Raw genomic sequence first — 21,356 nt, 5'->3', positions numbered from 1 at the left:
CATACTGACAAGTTATGTGTTACTGTTTTCATTCAGTGATAGGTTTCCTTATTCATTTATTACACCTCTACCTCGATAGAACGCTGTCCTCGGGAGCCAAAAAATCTTACTGTGTTATAAGTGAAACCGCGTTATATTGAACTTGGTTTGATCTGCTGGAGTACGCAGCCCCGCTCCCCTGGAGCGCTGCTTTACCACGTTATATCTGAATTCGTGTTATATCAGGTCGCGTTATATTGGGGTAGAGGTGTATTTTCAATTTTAAAACAGCTTTTTTTTAACCCTTGCTGCTGTATGAAAACTTAAAATTGCCTCCATAAAAAAAAAATCCACTGTAACAAATGTCCCTTGCCACCCAAAGCAACTAGGTAGGATTGATGAAAGGCCAGCAATGTTTCAGACTCCAGAAAGAGAACTACATCTAGTGCGCCTCAATCCACCACCAAAGCCAGCAATCTCAAAATACTCGCAAAGGAGGTGTTTTACTGCATTCCCTGAAAGTAGCCAAGTCTGGTCTCTGTAGGGTTACCAGATAGCAACTGTGAAAAAACAGGACTGTCCCTTTAAAAATGAGACATCTGGTCACCCTAGGTCTCTGTCAGGCTAAGTTGAGGTAGAAGCATAGAATAATAGAATATCAGGGTTGGAAGGGACCTCAGGAGGTCATCTAGTCCAACCCCCTGCTCAAAGCAGGACCAATTCCCAACTAAATCATACCAGCCAGGGCTTTGTCAAGCCTGACCTTTAAAACCTCTAAGGAAGGAGATCCCATCACCTCCTTAGGTAACCCATTCCAGTGCTTCACCACCCTCGTAGTGAAAAAGTTTTTCCTAATATCCAACCTAAACCTCCCCCACTGCAACCTGAGACCATTACTCCTTGTTCTGTCATCTGGTACCACTGAGAACAGTCTAGATCCATCCTCTTTGGAACCCCCTTTCAGGAAGTTGAAAGCAGCTATCAAATCCCCCCTCATTCTTCTCTTCTGGAGACTAAACAATCCCAGTTCCCTCAGCCTCTCCTCATAAGTCATGTGCTCCAGACCCCTAATCATTTTTGTTGCCCTCTGCTGGACTCTTTCCAATTTTTCCACATCCTTCTTGTAGTGTGGGGCCCAAAACTGGATACAGTACTCCAGATGAGGCCGCACCAATGCAGAATAGAGGGGAATGAACACGTCCCTCGATCTGCTGGCAATGCCCCTACTTATACAGCCCAAAATACTGTTAGCCTTCTTGGCAACAAGGGCAGTGAGGTCTAGATTATTAAGAGCCCTGTGGAACATGCTTTGCTAGAAGCCCCCTCTTTTTTTCTTAATGTGGCAGTGTGATGGTTAGGAAGAGCTTGCCGCTGAATTCCAAGATGGCCTCCAAATGCAATAGCAAGAACTGGCTAATTAATAAATCTCAGTTTGAGAAATAAATGACAATTAGCAGAATCTACCTCTCTTACTTTGGATTTTACAATGCCACCCATCACCATAGTATCCAAGTGTCTTCTATGAAAAATCAATAGCAATAGCGAAGTGCCTAGTGGATTTAATGGAGTTTCTAGAACTTCTCCCTTTTGGGGATAAAAAGTTTGCCTGGGGTTTGAATTCTGGGTTTTATATATTTTTTTAAAAAATTAAGTTTCTCTTTTTTCATCTCCTCAAGGGGTTTATTGGGTAGCAGGGGGTGTTAGTGAATGTGAATGTCATTCTTCTGGTGGAGAGGCTTTGTCAAAGAGGAAGGTTTTGCAGTTTTCTAAGGACCTCAGGGTGAGAGGCACCTCAGGAAGTGATGTTTCATAAACAACTCATCTGTCATCTTACCAGCCTTAGCTCAAAAAGCTGGGAGGCCACATTTAAGTCTGAGAGTGCAGTACACAGATAGTTGTATGGGACATTATTATTTATGCAGAAGGCCTGAATTAATCACTAGTATGCTGTAAAGCCAAACTATATTCTGCTGCTCGATACATCTACAATAAAATTGCTATGCTATAAGCAGAACACATAAGGATGATTTGTGTTCTGCCCTTTGATCTGTTACATTATTTGAATCTAGCAGCCTAAAAATTAGGCAGAGAAAGTTTTACGGCTTTCAGATTCATGTTGCTTACTTTGTACTGTTTACAGCAATGCAATAAGGTTTACTGTTTTATTAACGCAGTCATATAAAACATATACATTTAGATTAATGCAATATGGAAGCTTAAATAATTGTGAAGAAAAATTATACTTAGTATTTGTAAAGTGCTACATGTAAAATACTAATAAAATGAGCCTTCCAATACCCCTCCACTTAACAGATGGGGAAGCGGAGATGTAGACATTTTAGGGTCAACATTTTCCGCTGATTTTTGATGTCTCAATTTGTGATGCCTTGGGCCTGATTTTCGGATGTGCTGGTTATCCAATTCCAGATTAAATCAATGGGAGCTGCAGGTGCCCATCAGCCCTCACTGATTGCTAACTTGCATCTTGTTTCCAATCTTTCATTTTGAGAAAGTTGCTAAGGAAGGTTGTAGCATGGATATGGGGCAGAAACTGCAGTGGTGGCCTCCAGGCAATCCGGGAGGATAAAATGTCCATGCTGATTCTTTTAGCTCTATGAGCAGCTTTGGTACCACTGACCATGAGGTGGTTTTGACATGTGTGTGGTCCTGTGACAGGCTGTGTAGACCCCCCCATACTGTGAAAGCCAAGAGGGAGTTAATTGATGGACCAATTGTCCCTCCAGCTGCAACTAAGGGGCCAATTAACAACAGCTGGCATAAACAGCTGCCGCTCAGACAGAGAAGGGCTGCTGCCAGAGGGGCTGAAAGTGGCCTTGGGGAAGCTCCACAGTAGCTGGCTGTGAAGAAGATCCCCCAGGAGATAGAACTCCAGAGCAGAAATAGTGGAGTCCACAGCTTGGTGAGAGATGTGTACAAGTGACGGAAAGGTAGGAGTAGCTCAGGGAAACAGTGAAGGATTGTAAGGAGCAGTGCTTACCTGCCTAACATAGGGTCAATGGGCTGGAACCCAGAGGGAGAGGATAGGCCTGGCCTAGCTTCCCCATTCCCCCAGCAAGAGGGGAAACACAAGCCTCAACACTAGAAGAGGCAGAGAGACTGACGAGCCAAAGGCCTGGCATAAAGGCCATTAGATGTTACCTGTTTCTTTTTTTACTTTTTTGTTTCCTAGGGAAGGGACTGAACTGAAAAGTGACCTGACTGGAGTGCTAGGCCATGGAAACTGCAAACAGCTACAGCACCAGATGACAGACAACAGGGTGGTGAAGAACCCCTGCTACATCCTGTCCTAGCAGGAGGAGATGCTCTGGTGGTGAGTTCACCTTGAGACAGGTCCCTAACAAGGATAGATTAAATAGCTGTTCTCTTTCCATGGTGAGACATCCAGAAGGCACTTTAGGGCAATTTTTAATCTCTCCTAAGGGTGCTGTTTTGTGGGGTATCACAGGGTTCTGTCCTCTTTCCCTGTTAAATGTGTATGGCTGAGACCTAGCTTGCTAAAGCTCAGTCACAGAAGATTCTGGTAATGCTGATCGATTGAGGGAAGCAACCAGAAGAACGGGTGAAGAATGACCCCCTTGGTTGAAGGAGCGAAGCTGCCATTTGTGATACAGTTCCCAATCTAGGCATCTTGTTAGACCCTAAGGTGTTCTGGATGCCTAAATAACAGATGTGGCCAATACCCCTTTAGAAATCCTCATAAAAACATCCAAGACATGAGAATTTTAATATAAATCAAAATGCACAAGTACTGCACAGGCAGATTTACATTATTACATTTCAATACATTATTTGATACAACATGGAAAAGGAACGCATTACATCATGACTGTTTTGGAAATGATGTGTAAAGCACACAGTTATTGCTTGTCTGTTTTTAACAGAGCTGTATCATCACCATAGCCACAAGAAAGACAAACTGCTTGCAGCAATTTAGGATTTTCTGACATTACCATTGGCTATCGGGAGAACAGACTCTGTACATTAATAACATCTAGAAAGGGTCCCGTAACTGTGGAATAGCAGGTCCTTTAGCATGTGAATGCTGTCGTGCTCAGACTTTAATGAAACTTAAAAAATGTACTTGTTTATTTCCATACATATTGTGTACATCAGATCGGATTCCAGAAATGTGATTGTATAGTTTTATGCAGGATGTGGTTACACTTGTAATAATGTATTATTCATTTGTCCTTGGCAAAGTTTGAGAAGAAGCTTTGACCAAATGTTAGAAAAGAAAAAAAATCTGAAGTTTTATCCCATGGATCAAGATTTCCATTTCCACTATGAACCAGACCGGATTTTACCATTTCTCTTCCATGAAGGGCTATGTTCCCATCTTCTGTAAAGATCAATGCCTTCAAGAATTTTTTTTTTATTTTAGAATCATGCTGTCCATGCATAGTAACCCTAATGCAGACATAATGTTGTCTAATGCAGTTGTTTCCCCATAATGTCAATATTCTGTTTTCTCCTGGTTGTTTAAAATGTAGCCCCAGGCCTTATTTTACTGCACATTATTCAAACTGTGCTCTGGAAAGCAGAATCACTAATTTCTTCGTGGGCTTTCCTATGACACTCAGCACTATAGTATCTGAGAGCTTCACAAATATTAATGATTTTATATTCACAATATCCTGGTGAGATGATGGGGATATTATTATCCCAATTTTACAGATGGAGAACTGAGACACAGAGATATTAAGGCCAAAAGTGTCCAGTAATTTTGGGTTCCCAATTTGAGATGCCTAAGGCCTGATTTTTCAGAGAACTTAGCAGTTTATACCACTTCATCTGTTCAGAGCACAGTTCCTTTTGACCTGAGTTGCAATTGTGCGTGTACAGCACCGGATGTAATGCAAATCAAACACCAGGTGTCTCAGATTGGACACCTAGAAAATGAGGAACACATTGGGAAGGGAAGGGAATTCTGGGAATGTCATGAGCATCCTGCTCCTGATTGACTCATCACCACATTTAGATGAATGATTTTAGAATTCTGTGCAGGAGTCTAGTATTCACAAAAGCGAGAGAACAGCAGCTCTGGCATTCTGGGGTATTTCACTAATCATGTAAACTGCTAAGCAAAAGAAAATAAACAGGCTCAGGAAATCTAGCAGCAGAGGTGAGGGAGGCAATACTAGTTAGAAGGAGGGATAACTCAGTCACTGTGTGGAAATGTGGGGCCGTGCTAAGTCAGGAAGAGTAAGCAGAATTACTAGAGGTTGAATGGAGAGGACTAATTATTGCTTTGGATGAACTTGGTCTATAACCCCTATGTAATGTACAATAATTGCATACAATATTTCTTCCTGCATGAGGCCCAAATGAATTTAGGAATAGCCCAGGAGTGAAGCTTGTTTTTTTCCCAGAGACCGACGCATTTCACTTGATGAGTGAAGGAATCTCTTTGTATAGTAATCAGTATGTAAAGTTTTGAGTGCTGTGAGAACTTTGCTGGAATGTTGCTGCCCTTATAAAAACACAGGAATGTTCTGCAGAAATGATACAAAACATTATATCTTATATCAGCTGGAAGAACCTCAAAGCACTCACAACATCTATTGCAAAAGAAAATGCCGGTGTGATTGGTGATTCAAGTGTGAAACAAGAGGAAGAGCTTTCCCTGCCACTGCTAAGGAGGGTTTCTATGGGGAGACGCTCTGCTCCCCCACGCCAGGGAAAGGAGAGGGAGCTCCACTTCCACTCCCCCTTACTGTAACCCCAGGTCTGATTGCGTCTTACAGGTTGACTCTCTGTTGAACAAAAGGAAAAGAGGCAAGACAGGCAAAGCGAAACAACAGCTACAAGCCAACATCATGGTGGCAGAGCAGGGAGCTCACAAAACAATGTCTTTATTTTCCCAAGGAGTTAGGTCTTGGGGCAGAGGGACCACCTGAGCCTACTGCCCCCTGCTGGGCTTACTGGGACAGTGCTATGGGGCTGGCTGTTAGGTTAGTTATTGCAGGTTGCAGTCTCCAACTGTTGCAGGAAGGTTTGCAAATGTCAGGGCTATAGGCAGGCTGCCAGGAACCCCCTGTGTGTTTTGCTGTGAGAGTCTTCATGTTGCCAGTGCCAAATTTAACGTGCCTTCAGATCACATGGTGCCTATTTATAGACCATACAAATGTACTTGTGCCCACAGCCAGTGAGCTGCTGGTGTGAAGGTCACTGACTGACTGTCAGCTTCCCTGCTGGCCTGTCCTTTGTATCTCATGGGGGGCAGAGCTCACTCCTAAGGACACCAATCTCAGGTTAGTCTTACCTTAGTCTTCCTCTTCTTTCTTCAACATGTCCCACTTGCCTTTCCAGGCTCTGCTATTATCACTGTCAACTCTTTTTTCATGAGGAAAAAGGGTCTTACCCCTGCTGGTGCCCTTCTTCAAAGGCCAGGACTGCTGTGTCAGTGCGAATGAGATTTTAAATGTCGCCTTCAAACACACAGCAAAATCCTTCAGGCCAAGAGCAAGGTGTGTCTGTCTGTCTTTAAAACTACTCCCTAAATGAAGGAATCTCCTTCCCAGTGAGTGAGATGTGGCAAGGCTGCCCTACCTTTCAAAATCAGGGGTCACAGTACAATCTACTAGGGCATGAATATAAGGTTTCTACACACTGGGCCTGTGTCGGATCCACGTTATGCTGGTGCAAATCAGGAGAACCCTCACTGAAATGCATGGTGCAAACCTGCAGTAAAGGAAATCATGATCAGGCCTTGTAAACTAATCCGAGATAGGCTTATAAATCTCCCACAGACCTTAAGGCTGCAACAGAACAGTTGTGGGAGACTTTTTGGGGGGTTTTCATGTAAGGATGAACTGCAGATATCAGCATTATGCTGAAAATATAAACATAAAATAGGTAACTAACTCTGCCACATCCAGCAGCTTGGTGTTAAACAGATAACATTTCGAAAAGCTTTGCCCAAACGTTCAGAAGATTCAGGCTGTATTTCCTTCAGCCATATGAATCAGTGTTGTCTGGTTATCATGCTATTGTAGGGGAGGGTAAATTCCAAATCTATAGTTGAATTTGACTGAACATTAATATTTTTCTTTTTGTCATGCAGAGCTGAATGTAGGTAATATGTGGGTACCAAATGTGTTGTGAGCCAAATCTGAGTTTTGCAGATTCTTACTAGGTCAGTAGTTCCCTATCCCTACAGGGGTGAAGCATGAAGAGGCCTATCAGTGCAGGATTTGTCCCTTATCTATAAGCAGTTGGAATTTTTTTTGGTTGTTTTTTGTAATTATTATTATTAATAACCATAATTATTAGAATTATTATTTATTTATTTGTATCTGGAAAAGGAGAAATAGGTCTTTGTTCTGATTGTCTGAGGAAGTTTATTTCCAGGATAAATAAGTAGGAAATAGAAATTCTGTTAGTTTGGTAGATGAATTTAGTCAGAGATTCAACATGGGTCAAGAGGTCTGATGTAAAGGGATGGAAGCCAGGAAACCCTGTATTCTAATCCCTGCTTTAGTGCTGTCTCTCTTTGTGGCCTTATCCAAAGTATCTTAGCAACTCTGCCTCAGTGAGCCCACATGTAAAATGTACATAATGCTTACTGCAGAAGTGTTGTGAGAACTAACCAGTTAATGTTTTTCATAGTGCTTTGAAAATGTAGAGCTCTGTATAAGCACTAAGCAGAGGTGGGCCCAAGATATAAAATTAAGATGCCAATTTATATTTCCAGTGTGCTCAGCTCCAAGATTTTGATTTGTAAATCTTGAAATAAGTAATGTATTGTGCTGGTTTATGGAATCAGTGTTATAGCTGCTAATTATAATGTCTTTTTGCTTGTTTAGTGACCTCAGAAGAAGGATATTGTGAAAAATAAGCTTTAATACATGATTTATGTATAATTTAACAAAAACCAAATTTTGGAACCATATATTTTGATAATGAACTACACTTAGTCTATGACATATGTATATAGCTCTCCACACAGTTAGGCCACCTTTGGAAAATAGATTTGCCTAATGGTATGTGTGTGTGTGAACCAATGGTCCAACATAATGCAGTTATCATTTAAGGAGCTGCTAAGTTTTTAATTCTGAATTTTCAGGGTGGTGAGTGTGGGTTATGTGGTTAATTAATCTTAACAATTAACATTATTTTTCCATGTAATTGCATACAGAATGTGCTAGTGGTACAAGAAGTAGTAATTACTGTACAGTAACCACTTCTTTCAATATTTTTTTCATTACTGAAAGCTGCTGGCCTGCATTATGGACTAATGTCCTGTACAATTTAATTTAATTTAATTTCAGCCTGATTGAACTCTGTAAACCACTGGAGAAACAGAAGCGTATAATGGAAACACATCCATATCCCAATCTTAACAGCATTAAAGATCAGTACTGAAAGACACAGGGCCCTTCACTTCCCTGCACCCTGTTGAAGTGGAATGAAAAAGGGCCTGGGGGGAGGAGGGGGATGTTTCTCTAAAACTATTGTCCAATAAGAAGAAAAGGGACTGAAATTCTTTAGAACCTAGCGCTATGTTTTGGGATGCATTGACTAGATTGCTTGCTGGTTGAGAATGATTACTCTGGAGCTGGAGTGAGAAAGGTAAAGCTCGGTGCATTTACTCACATGTCAATCTAGTGTAGATGTCTAAAGTAAAGCCACGATTCAGATGGGGGAGCTGTGATGGAATGGTGTTCTTCCTTTTTTTTCATCCCCAGAGAATTCAGTGTTGCTAACTCTAGCAATTTTACTGTAAGTTGCACAATATTTGTTCTTTTCCTTAAAGCCTCAGCTCCAGAAGTCATGTAAATACATGAGAATCTCAGCTTTTATTTAAAAAGAGGTTCTAACCCTCATGGCTGCAGACAAAAGCTTGAAAATGTGACACGCAAGGGCCCCCAAACCAGTAGGCAAATAAAAGGAACCCAAAATGTATTGTTCTGGAAAAAAATCTTGTGATTTTTTTTTTCAGGTCAATCTCATGATTTTGGGGCTGACTCGTGATTTTTTGATTGCTTGGGGTTGGCCAGCAATGCTCTCTCATACCGTCAATGAAGGAAAGCATCCTCCCCATAATCTCTCATCCAGAGATCTGGGGTCAGGTTCGAGGGTGAGACTGGGATGGAGCATTTGGGACAGAAAACATAGAATATTGAATGTTATGTTGTGGTGATTAGGAATTCTGGGATTGTAGGTGTGTGCTGTGAGTTTCTAGCAACGTACCACCAACTGCACTTCCCATTTTGAACCTGACTCTTTTCCCCCCTCTATGTCTGCCCAGCATAGAATTCTAATGACACCTACAAATGTTACTGTTTGCAGGAACTGTGTACCTGGGGTTTGTTTTCCTTTCTGACAGCTACCAAATGAAGTAAAACAAAGCCAAGATATTTGCTTTTAAACTGATTAAAACGGCCCAGATAAAAATGTCAGTGTAAGACTGATGAACATGTGTGAGTGTAATATATGACGTGTACCATGTGCAGCCATGATGTCAGTAGACTGGTGTTTGGAGGCAAATGAGTTTTAAAGAGACAGCAGTGATCTATGGACTGTCCTGCAAGGACCCTTTGCCAGCTATGTTCTAACTTCTATTATTGAGATTTTATTTTCATGTAGTGCTATGTGGTGTGAGTATGGAACTCATTGCTTCACTTCACTATTATGTGTCTCAGAAATTCAATCAGTGAGCAGTCCTCAATGAAAAGCAGAAACTACTTCAGCATGAACAGGTTGTTCCTTTGCACATACTGGTCTGGTGGTGTAAGATTTTTTTTTTTTTTAGTAATCTGAGTAAACTCCTGTTGGAAATAAAGTAATTATACTGGATTGCGGAATTAAAAGTCAGGACAATCTAGTGCAAGCTTTTGCCCAATTTGTTTGTAATTTTGAATGTAGCTCAAGTCTGGCTGGTTCAGTGACCTGGCAGAGTGCCTAGGCAAGTCATCAGCTTCCAATTCCACATGCATCACCTGATGCAAAGGCCTTGTACTCAGTCATTCTACAGTAATACTAAAGGAATATTGCTGAGTTTTCTTCTTGCCCCTTTAAACATAAAACTATGCAGATTTGAGCCGGGTTAATCAAGCAACTTGGTTTCAATATGACTTTTATATCTACAGGGCAACTGGACCAACATCAAGGGCACAGAGGAGTGTTCTGTCCCCAGAATTTGCTGGGATGGCTGGTCTAGTGCGATGCATCACCAGTTGCTCAGTGCCCTTGCTTCACAGTATAAATTCTAGCACACTGCAGCCAGCAACCGGACAACGTTCTTTTAGAACTTTCCAAATCTTATGGAATCAACAGACAGCCAAAGGTACAATATGTATTTGATTTGACTGTATGTAAATGCTGTTGTCATAATGCTGTAGTTTTATTTTCAAATGGATCATAATGTTGTGGAGGCTTATTTTCTGTTACAGAGGTCATCTGGAGGTCAATGTCATGTATAACAGAAAAATCTCTACAATGATTTGCATTTGTAAAAATACACTATATTTCATTCACTCAGATGTTGAACTGGCCCTTAATTTGAAAAGAGGTTGATCTATTTTTTATTAATATAAATATACAGGGTCAGTCTCTGACCTCAGCTACATTGACATACACCAGTATGAAAGGGAGAAGAATTTGATCTATTATGAGGCAGAAGTAAGTTTAGGCTCAAGAGCTCACTGAGCTTCAGAACGTTTTTTAAAATTGTGGAAATTCATCCATCTACTGCCAATACTGTAGTTAAGTGACCACTGTACAGAATAATATTTGGGTTAATTTTTGAACTCACTGGACTTCCAATGACTTGCCCAGTGAAGATTTTCTAAGTTATCACTGGCCAGTTGCCAGGTACTGTTATTGCTAAAAATGATGTAAAGGAGCCAGTGGGTATTATTCCTATTGCACAGGACTCTGTACATGGCCTTAGAGTGAAAGACTCACTGTTGACAAAGGGCTAAATCCTGCTCCTAGGGATAAAACTCCACTGCTGTCAATGCCACAGGATCAAGACTTGAACAATAATTAAAAAACTCTTTTTATAAATATCTGCAGCAGACAGTTGTGGGGGAGGTGGGAAGAAGGAATGTGCACACACGTGTGTGTGTGTGTAGGCTCCATGTTTGTATTTGTACACCTCCATTTGTATGTATATTTTTCCACAGGCACGTTGAGTTCCTCAGGAGCCTGGAACAGTGGGAGGGCTGGTCTTTTGATAGGATTCTAGTTCCTGGATGGTCGAGAAAGTGTGGCAGTTTACCATTTCCAATGTTCTTCAGGCCCAGAAGAGGGAAACACCAGTAAAGAAATCATATACACCAGTATTGAGAGATTCTGGTTTATTTGGCTTTATTCAAATACCAGGATTTATACAGATTCCTTCAGAAATCAAATTCACGGTCCTAATGATAAGATTATGAAATTAATCTCCAGCATGTTCATTATAATAAAAGACTTGATTAGAAAGTACTGAGGTAACAGAGAAAGGGTGAATCCTTTCTAGTGAGATCCTTGCAATGATTTGGTTTAAGCAACTAGTTTAACAGTTTTAACCATCTAGTAATCTAGGGCTATTGTTACATTGCTTTGTAGCAGGCAAGCTGGTGTGTATTTATTTTACGATATGTCAGGGAAATTTTACCAAATGCTGATCAATTTCCAGAAATGGTGAGGCAACTCTTGATGCCTCAGTGCTACCGAAAAGTGAACCACAACTGGAATGCTGAAGAACTGGACTAATAGACATGTAACAGGACAGGAAATATTAACTTCCTGCCTGTCATCGAACAGTCACTACTTTCTTCTTCTCTCAAGAAGATTAGGGTTCTCATGGGAATCATAGATTCTTGGATCTTGTGTGTGGTGGTGTGAGTTAATACAGGAGGTATTTATGTGTGTTGCTACTAATGTGGCTGGGTCAGATCACCTCATCCCATGGAAATATCTGACAGAAAAGGTGTAGGTGGAGGAAACATTTCCCCCAAATTATTCGGTTGGGGGCCCTGTTGGCCACATTTGAACTATGTTTCCTGACATCCCTTTCCTGCCCAAGGTCTACCATCAAGAGGGTTATCTAGTTTGGAGGGGCTGTGAGGCTATGTTACCTCTTCAAACTAAGCTCCGTTGGGCTGGCAGGAAGAAGGTACATCCCCCATTCACAACTCGCTGACCTATGCACATGCTACCTCCTCGCCAACTCTGGCCACATGAAGAACCGTCCATGTAGTCTCGAGGAGGTAGATGGTGCCAGAGAGCTGTAGGAGATCCCTGACCTGTACTTGTGTAAAGTAGACAGCAGAGGCATTAGAAATACTATACAGAGGTCACCTGTACTATGTACCATTTTAGTTGTTTTCCTCTATGATTGTATTTTCATAGAATCATAGAAATGTAGGGCTGGAAAGAACCTTGAGAGGTCGTCAAGTCCAGGCCCCGGTACTGAGGCAGGACCAAGTAAACTTAGGCCATCCCTGACAGATGTTTGTCCAGCCTGTTCTTAAAAACTTCCAACAGTGGGGATTCTACAGCCTTCCTTGGAAGCCTATTTCAGAGCTTAACTACCATTATAGTTAGAAAGTTTTTCCTAATATCTTACTTAAATCTCCACTGAGGCAGATTAAGCCCAAAACCGCTTGTCCTACCTTCAGGAGCCATGGAGAACAATTGATCCCTGTCCTCTTTTTATAATAGCCCTTAACATATTTGAAGCCCTCCTCACCTGTTTTCTTTTCTCAGGACTAAACATGCCTAATTTTTTTTAACCTTTCCTCAAGGTCAGATTTTCTCAACTTTTTATCATTTTAGTTGATCTCCTGTGGACTCTCCAGTTTATTATCCACATCCTTCCTAAATTGTGGTGCCCAGAATTGGACACAGGACTCCAGAGAAGGCCCTATCCGTGCTGAGTATAGCAGGACACTTTACCTCCAATGTCTTACATAACACTCCTCTTATTACACCCAAGAATATTAGCCTTTTTCGCAACAGCATCACATTGATTCATTCAATTTATGATCCACTATACCTCCCCATATCCTTTTCAGTAGTTTTAGTGCTTAGCCAGTTATTCCCCATTTTGTAGTTGTGCATTTGATTTTTCCTTCCTAAGTGTAGTACTTTGCATTTGTCTTTACTGAATTTCATCTTGTTAATTTCAGACCAATTCTCCAATTTGTCAGGGCCCTTTTGAATTCTAATCTTGTCCTCAGAAGTGCTTGAAACCCCCTCCCAGCTTCATGTCAGCTGCAATTTTTAAGTCATGAATGAAAATATTGAATAGTACCACACCCAAGACTGATTCTGCAGAATCTCACTAGATGCGTGCTCCCATTTTGACCATGAACCACTGATAACTAATATAAGTATGGTATTTCAACCAGTTTTGCACCCACTTTATAGTAATTTCATCTAGACTACATTTCCCTAGTTTGCTTATGGCAATGTCATGTGGGACTGTATCAACAGCCTTAGTAAAATCAAGATGTCACATCTACTGTCTTCCCTGATATCCACTAGGCCAGTAATCCTGTCAAGGAAGGAAATTGGGTTGGTTTGGCATGATTTGTTTTTGACAAATCCATGCTGGCTATTCCTTATAACCCTTATTATCCTCTAAGTGCTTTGAACTGATTGTTTGATCATTTGTTCCAGGTTCTTTCCAAGTATTGAAGTTAAGCTGACTGGTTTATAATTCCCCAAGTCCTCTTTGTTCCCCCTTTTAAAAATATGTACTGTGTTTGCCCTTCTCCAGTTGTCTGGGACCTCAACTGTTCTCCGTGAGTTCTCAAAGATAATTGCTAACAGTTCCAAGATTGCTTCATCTAGTTCCTTAAGTACCCTACGATGAATTTCATCAGGCCCTTCTGACTTGAATACACCTAATTTATCTACATATTCTTTAACCTGTTCTTTTCCTATTTTGCCTTGCATTCCTTCCCCCCTTGTTGTTAATATTAATTATATTGAGTATCTGGTCACTATTAACCTTTTTATTGAAGATTGAAGCAAAGTAGGCATTAAACACCTCAGCCATCTTGATGTCATCAGTCATTAGCTCTCCTTTCCCCGCTAAGTAAAACACATACACTTTACTTTGTCTTTCTCTTGCTCCTAATGTATTTAAAGAACCTCTTATTATTGTCTTTTATGTCCCTGGCTAGGTGTAACTCATTTTGTGCCTTAGCCTTTCTGATTTTGTTCCAACAAGGTTTTGCTATTCTTTTGTACTCATCCTTAGCAATTCATTCATGTTTCCACTTTTTGTAGGATTTCTTTCTGATTTTTAGGTCACTAAAGAGCTCCTGAGGGAGCCATTTTAGCCTCTTACTATTCTTCCTGTCTTTCCTTCTCATCAGGATAGTTTGCAGTTGTGCCTTTCGTACTGTCTCCTTGAGACACTGCTAGCTCTCCTGAACTCCTTTTTCCCTTAAATTTTCTTCCCGTGAGATCTTACCTACCACTCCTCTGCGTTTATTAAAGCCTGCTTTTTGTGAAATCCCTTGTCCTTATAATGCTGCTGTCACTCCTTCCTTTCCTTAGAATCTGTCATGTCATGGTCACTTTCACCCAAATTGCCTTTCACCTTCAGATTCTCTACCAATTCCTTCCTGCTGGTCAGAATCAAGTTTAAAATGGCTGTCCCCCAGTTACTTCAACTTTCTGAAACAAAACATTGTCCCCAATACATTCCAAGAGCTTACTGGAAACTTTGTGTTTTACTGTATTACAAGAACTTGGGGTCACCAAATGAAATTAATAGGCAGCAGATTTAAAACAAATACAAGGAAGTTCTTCTTCACGCAGCGCACAGTCAACTTGTGGAACTCCTTACCTGAGGAGGTTGTGAAGGCTAGGACTATAACAGCGTTTAAAGGAGAACTGGATAAATTCATGGTGGTTAAGTCCATTAATGGCTATTAGCCAGGATGGGTAAGGAATGGTGTCCCTAGCCTCTGTTTGTCAGAGGATGGAGATGGATGGCAGGAGAGAGATCGCTTGATCATTGCCTGTTGGTCCACTCCCTCTGGGGCACCTGGCATTGGCCACTGTCGGTAGACAGGATACTGGGCTAGATGGACCTTTGGTCTGACCTGGTACGGCCGTTCTTATGTTCTTATGTTCTTACTTTACCAACAGATGTCTGGGTAATTAAGCCCCCATTATCATCAGGTTTTGTGTTTTGGATACTTCGATTGTTTGTTCTAAAAATGCCTCATCCACCTCCACTTCCTGATTTGGTAGGCTATAGTAGAACCCTTCCATGATGTCAACCCTATTTTTACCCCTTTTATCTTCACCCAGAAACTTTTAATTTGTTGCAAATCCATCTATTTCCACAAAGCCTTTAATCTGTTGTTTTAAATAGGAATTTGCAATAGGAGAAATTTAAAAACAAATAACATTCATTAGACAACCAAAAGAGAACAAAAATCCCCATGACTGTCTTTGCCAGCAACTTCCAGGATTCATAGAAGAATAAAAGATCAAATGTATGCAGATGGCCAGCCAGTTTACGTAGGAAAATGCTTCCTTCTCTTTCACTTGTATTTTATTTACACACGGAAAAAAAAATGCCAGTGAGTTGAGCTGTAAAAGCCCCTCAACATTTCACAGCAAAAGCAGCTTCCTCATGGGTGGGGAAGTAGGGTGTCACAAAGACACTCTTTCTGGACACAAAGAGTAGTTTGTTTGCTTTTTTTCCCCCGGAAGGTGAATATATGCTCTTTATTCTTCTGTGTACTGTGTGTACAAATAATATCCATGTCCTGAAATGTTGATCTTGGTGTGAAATTCTCCAGATTCCCATTTCTCTTAGCCCAGATATGTGATCTGGAATCAGTCAGTTCATAAGCTAATACTTGAACCAGTAGTGAAGTCGTACCTCATTCCCCATTGGCCAGGACCTTGTGCAGGCACTGATACCTTTGTATAGTGATTGTGAAAACATGATTGTTCTCATTTGTTAGCATTTTACCCCTACTGCTTTGCACAGCTGTAAATGCCCACACAAGGTGCAGAGCAGTGGAAAATTAGGTTCTTCTTCAAAGGATGTCCCTGTGGGTGCTCCACTCCAGGTGTTGGTGCGTCCCTTCACCTTCGCTCGGAGATTTTTACAGCAGTACTCGTACTGGTCGCGCACAGGCAGAGCCTGCCCCCCCGCTCTGAGTGTACCTTAATAGTACGTGTGCGCGACCCAGGGCCGGCTTTAGGCCGATTCAGCCGATTCGGCTGAATCGGGCCCCGCACTAAGAGGGCCCTGCGCCGCAGCTCTCCACCCCGCCCCCAGCTCACTTCCCCCTCCTCCCCTCCCCTGAACGCTCCGCCCCCTGCTCCTCCCCCTCCCCTGCTTCCCGCGAATCAGAGGTTCGCGGGAAGTCTGAAAAGAAGCAGGGGCGGGCAGGCAGGCAGGCAGCACCAGGTAAGCTGGGGTGGCGGGGGGCGCGAGAAGGGCTCTGGGGAGGCACGGCGCAGCCCAGTCCAGCCCCGGCTGAGCAGCTCACTCCGGCCCCGGTTCCGGACGAGCGCCCCGGCCCGGCCCCAGGGGCTCTGGCCCCTGCGGCTCAGCTTGGGTCTGGCCCGGCCCAGCCCCCTCGGCTCGGGTCTGTCTCGGGTCTGGCCCCCCGGCTCGGCTCGGCTCCGGCCCGGCCCGGCCCCCCCGGCTCGGCTCGGCTCGGCTCTGGCCCGGCCCCCTCGGCTTGGCTCCGGCCCAGCCCGGCCCCCGCGGCTCGGCTCGGCTCCGGCACACAAGCCCCGCCCCCAGGAATCGGGCCCCACTCTTGCTAAAGCCGGCCCTGGTGCGACTGGTCTCCTCTGTTCCTTCTCTACAGTCCCCGGCCTGAGATGGAGCTCAGCAGACTCATTAGAGAATTTCTTCTCTCCCTTGTTCAACTTTTTCCCCTCTTAGTTTAGCTTACCGGTATTAGTTAGGTACCCTCTTCTCTTCTCTTCTCTTCAAAACAAAAAAATAAACAAAAACCCCCCCAAAAAACCTTTTTGTTCCTGTCAGCGCAGCCGCTTCCGACATGCCTGGCTCTCTAGGTTTTAAGCGCTGCTCTAATTGTAATGATGCCATCCCTCTTTCAGATGGCCACTCTAAATGTATAAAATGTTTGGGGGAGTCCCACATCCCCCAAAAATGTGCCCACTGCAGCAAGTTGAAATCCAGGGCATGTAAAGACAGAGCTGTATTATCTACTGCATTCCTACCAAATCTGAAGTCCCTACCTCCTTGAGATACACTGCTTTTAAGTTACCTGGAGTAGAGCACCCACAGGGACACCTCTCGAAGAAGAAGAAGAAGAGGAGGTTACTCACCCTGTCCAGTAACTGGCGTTTTTTGAGATGTGTTCCTGTGGGTGCTCCACTACCCACCCTCCTCCCCTCTACTTCGGAGTTGGGGTAGCCTCCGTTGTAGAGAAGGAACTGAGGAGACCGGTCGTGCACGCGAACTATAAGGTATACTCAGAGTGGGGCAGGCGGCGGCGGGGGGGGGGGGGGGAGAGGCAGGCTCTGCGTGTGCGCGACCGGCACAAGTACTGCTGTAAAAATCTCCAAGCTAAGGCGCAGGGACGCACCAACACCTGGAGTGGAGCACCCACAGGGACACTCATCTCGAAGAACCTCAGTTACTGCACAGGGTGAGTAACCTCCTCTTCACAATCTCATTTCTTGGTGCTATGTGCCTTAGAATTCCCAATATTTAAGCCCCACTTACTGCCACCACCTCCTCCTCTCCAAAAAACTCTAACTCTAGACACCTAAAATATGAAACTTGAAGTCCATTAGGCCAAAACGGGACAGAGATGGTCAGTTACCTATAGCCATATTTTCGGACTTTGATGTCCCAGGCTTTTACCTCTGTGGGGCACTTAAATTGCTATTTAGACTCATAATTAATTATTTAGGCACGTAACTTTACTCATATAGGCTTGAGAATGTGGTCTATAATTACTGACACCAGAGACTAGCTTGAACCATAACCTGGGGAGCGAGAATCTGTTTTACAGAAATGTCCTGAAGTTAATGGATTTGCTCCAGATTTAGGCTGACAAAAGAACAGAATTCAGCCCCACATCTGAACAACCCAAACTCTAGAGCAGTTTGTCACTAATCTCCACTTTGTGAGTTGGACCCATCTCTGCTTAGTGCTTTACATTTCCAAAGCATCTCATCCTCAGAACACCCTTATTAGGTAAGCCATATTATCCCTGTTTTACAGATAGAGAAATTAAAACACCGAAGTTAATGTCTTTGCTAGGGCTATGCAATGAGTGGCAGGCTGGGATTAAAACTGAGAAAATCCTGGATCCTAGTGCCATGTTTAATCTGCCATTTTAGACGATCATCTTGGCTGTGGTAGGATCCAGTGGAGCAGGAGAAAAGTACCCAAGCACAGAAAGTATTCATGTGGTAACAATACTTTCTGGTACTATATTTCATTTTAAATTGCTAATAGAATCTAAAACCCCTGACAGAGAACGTATGACTTTGATATCTAGGAGAAGAATTAGGTAGCATTTTTTTAGAAATACAACAGAACAATGCATTAAGAGAGCAATATAATCACTTTTATCATGGTAGAATTCAACCAAAAGGAAAGAAAAATAATAAATTGTGATTTGTAGGCTGCTCTGGTGAGATCCACAGGTTATCAGCCCCGAATCTCATTCAGATGGTATGATACACAGTGAAACATACATTAAATTAATTACCAAACTGACATCAAAAGACGAATTCATAAGGGTTATTGGAAAACTGCTCAGATTGTTTCACTGCCAGTATACACTGGCCACCTTTAAAATAAGTTGCCTGAAGTTCTGCGAAAGAAAGATGAGCCTTCAGAACCAGTCATACCCACTCCACCTCAGGAGGAAAGTGGGCAGCATGTATCTTGTGATCAGTGGAACTGGAATCGGAGGGCCCATGTTCACTGGAGAGACTGTTATTGAGAGAGGACACCAGAAAAATAGGAAATGTGAAGAGTTGGCCTGGAAGCAATGCAGTCACATGGACAGAGCAATGCACAGGGTTTAAGAAAGTTCCATCTATTCTATTTAACATGCATTCAGCTTCTGTATCATTACTCCCTTCACCTACAATGAGGATATCATCTGCAATTATCTTAACCCCAGCCAGTCCTTTGATTCAAAGTGCTGCAGACCTCTCTGCCTTCTTCCCCAATAAGGTAAAGTAAAAGTTTTATTTTCCTGCAATTGTTATCCTGGCACAGTCAGGTCTGTGTACCGCTCGAGTTCCTCCTTACACAGCTCCATTGCTGTGTAACCCTTCTGCCAGCTGAAGCTAGCAGCAACCAAGGCTGGGTTCAATACCTTGGTGAGGAGAAAACCCAGCAACAAAATCCAGTGCCATCAGCTCGCAGAACATATTAAAAATGACTCTGCAAGCTTGGAGATCTTGAACTGGACCCTCATTAGCCTGCAAAAAGACAGTGTGTGAGTGCAACAAGATTAAAAAATAATAATTACGATTGTACTATTGTGGCTGGGTGAGGAAGTGTAGCAGCAGTCATTGGAAAGGTCAAGCAAACAAAAGAGAAATGTGGTAGCAGTCATCTTGCGAGAGGAGCAACAGGCAAGGAGGAAGAGAAGATTTAGATGTCTGGGAAATGAAAGAAATCATCCAGTACAAAGATCTGTTCCCCCCAGAAACAACAACAAGGCCATGAAAGAGTAACTCTGCCTCCAGCAAACAAACTATGGAGGCAGGTGGAGACGCTCCAGTCACTAAGGCTGACCTGAGGGACCTGCTGTTAGAAATCAAAAAGGTCAATAAGAAGATGAGGGAAGAGATCCAGACTTGCATTAAAAATATGGAAAATGAAATTAATGAGGTTAATGGGAAAATATCAGATGTGGAAAATGGAATAAATGAGCAATCACACAGCATTACCAACCTAGATGAAAGAATCTAAATAATTGGGGAAAAAAGAGAAAAAGAAATAGAATTAATGGTGGAGGACAGGGAAAATAGAGAATATAGGAATAACATGAGGATTAAAGGTTTTTCCAGGGGGGACTGAAGGAAGGAAGCTGCTGAACACATTGGATGATATTTGCCATGACACATTAAAACTGGGCAATAAATGTCACATTCATACTGAGAAGGCTGACAGATCCCTTTTCCCCATGCCCCAAGCAGGCTCCGGAACAAGAGATGTGATTGTCCACTTACACTACTGTCAAGACAAGGATAAAATACTGAGGGCAATGAGGGAAAGAGCGGAACCACTTATGATTCTTACAAATTTTCCCAGATGTGACAACCTCAACCCTTAGAAAGTGAAGAGAGCTATAGCACATAACCACAATTCTTAGCAAGAACAATATACGATACAAATGGGGGCTTCATTTAGACTGACCTTTAAATGGAAGGACAGATATATGTCTATTTCAGATGCAAAGAAGTAAAACAGGTACTTATGGACATGGGAACAGGCAAATCTGCTCAAGAACAATCTGAAGGGGATCAAAGGCATTGGTTCTACAGGTCACCAAGAAACCACTGAGTATCAGTGAGATCAAAGACAGCCAGAACAGCTCAAAAAGATGCAGCAAGATGAGAGAGACATGACAGCGTTTAGAAACTAAGACATTACAATAAATAATGGATATTATATCCATGTGGTCATAATGATGAAGATGTTTAGTCAAATGAAAGCTGGGCTTATATTACCCAGGATATTTTGACTATTTGGATATGGTATACTTAATGGGGATAACATTATGGTTAATTTAAAGTTGTGATTTATATTATAAACAAAATTATTAAGGAAATAGCAGAAAAGCAAGATTTCCCCTATTGAAGTAAGTTTCACTTTAGAGTTGTCACAGTCATTTCAAAATTCATATTAACTCGAGAATGGTCATCTATGGTGGAAAAATTGAAGACTAAGTAAACTCAGAGATGGTATAATAATCTCACAATGCCCAATATTATCAGGCGGTTTGATAAGATTAAATAAGGCTTAGTTCTTAAGAATAAAAATACCCAAAAGAAACCCAACCCACCTTCAGCAGGGTATTAACATGCCTGTGGAAGAAGTAAGGAGAGCCTGGGCTCCCACAACTAGAGGGGACAACTAGAGGCGACAGTACGGGAATGCAGAGGGAGGAGTGAGGGAAACGGAATAAGAGAACAGGAAAAGATGTTAAATATTGTTATGTTTGAATAGAAAAGATTATATAAATAAAAAAAGAGTTAGGGCTCAGAATTAAATAAAATGGTAAATCAGACTCAGGATCAGGGTACAACAATATAGGTGTTTAAAAAAGGAAAAGCTATACACCTCTACCCCGATATAACACGACCCGATATAACACAAATTCAGATATAACGCGGTAAAGCAGCGCTCCGGGGGGGGGGGGGGGGGGGGG

The 21,356-nt window shown here is 42.3% G+C and overlaps 1 protein-coding gene across 1 annotated transcript in view; it reads left to right on the top strand.

Annotated features, from left to right (window-relative positions):
• The first annotated feature begins 6,159 nt into the window (after positions 1–6,159).
• Positions 6,160–21,356, top strand: part of LOC112102551 (NAD(P) transhydrogenase, mitochondrial-like) — a 73,661-nt gene continuing 58,464 nt past the window's right edge. The window contains exons 1-2 of the mRNA XM_024193910.2: positions 6,160–6,251; positions 10,092–10,288. Coding sequence (XP_024049678.1) covers positions 10,150–10,288 — 139 coding nt within the window. The 5' untranslated portion in view covers positions 6,160–6,251; positions 10,092–10,149. The remainder of the gene's footprint in view (positions 6,252–10,091; positions 10,289–21,356) is intronic.

This window comes from Terrapene carolina, unplaced genomic scaffold, assembly GCF_002925995.2.
Source record: "Terrapene carolina triunguis isolate 2854851 unplaced genomic scaffold, T_m_triunguis-2.0 Scaffold67, whole genome shotgun sequence".
Taxonomy (NCBI): Eukaryota; Metazoa; Chordata; order Testudines; family Emydidae; genus Terrapene; species Terrapene triunguis.
Note: the sequence above shows the minus strand (reverse complement) of the source record. Positions and strands in the feature narration are given on the sequence as shown.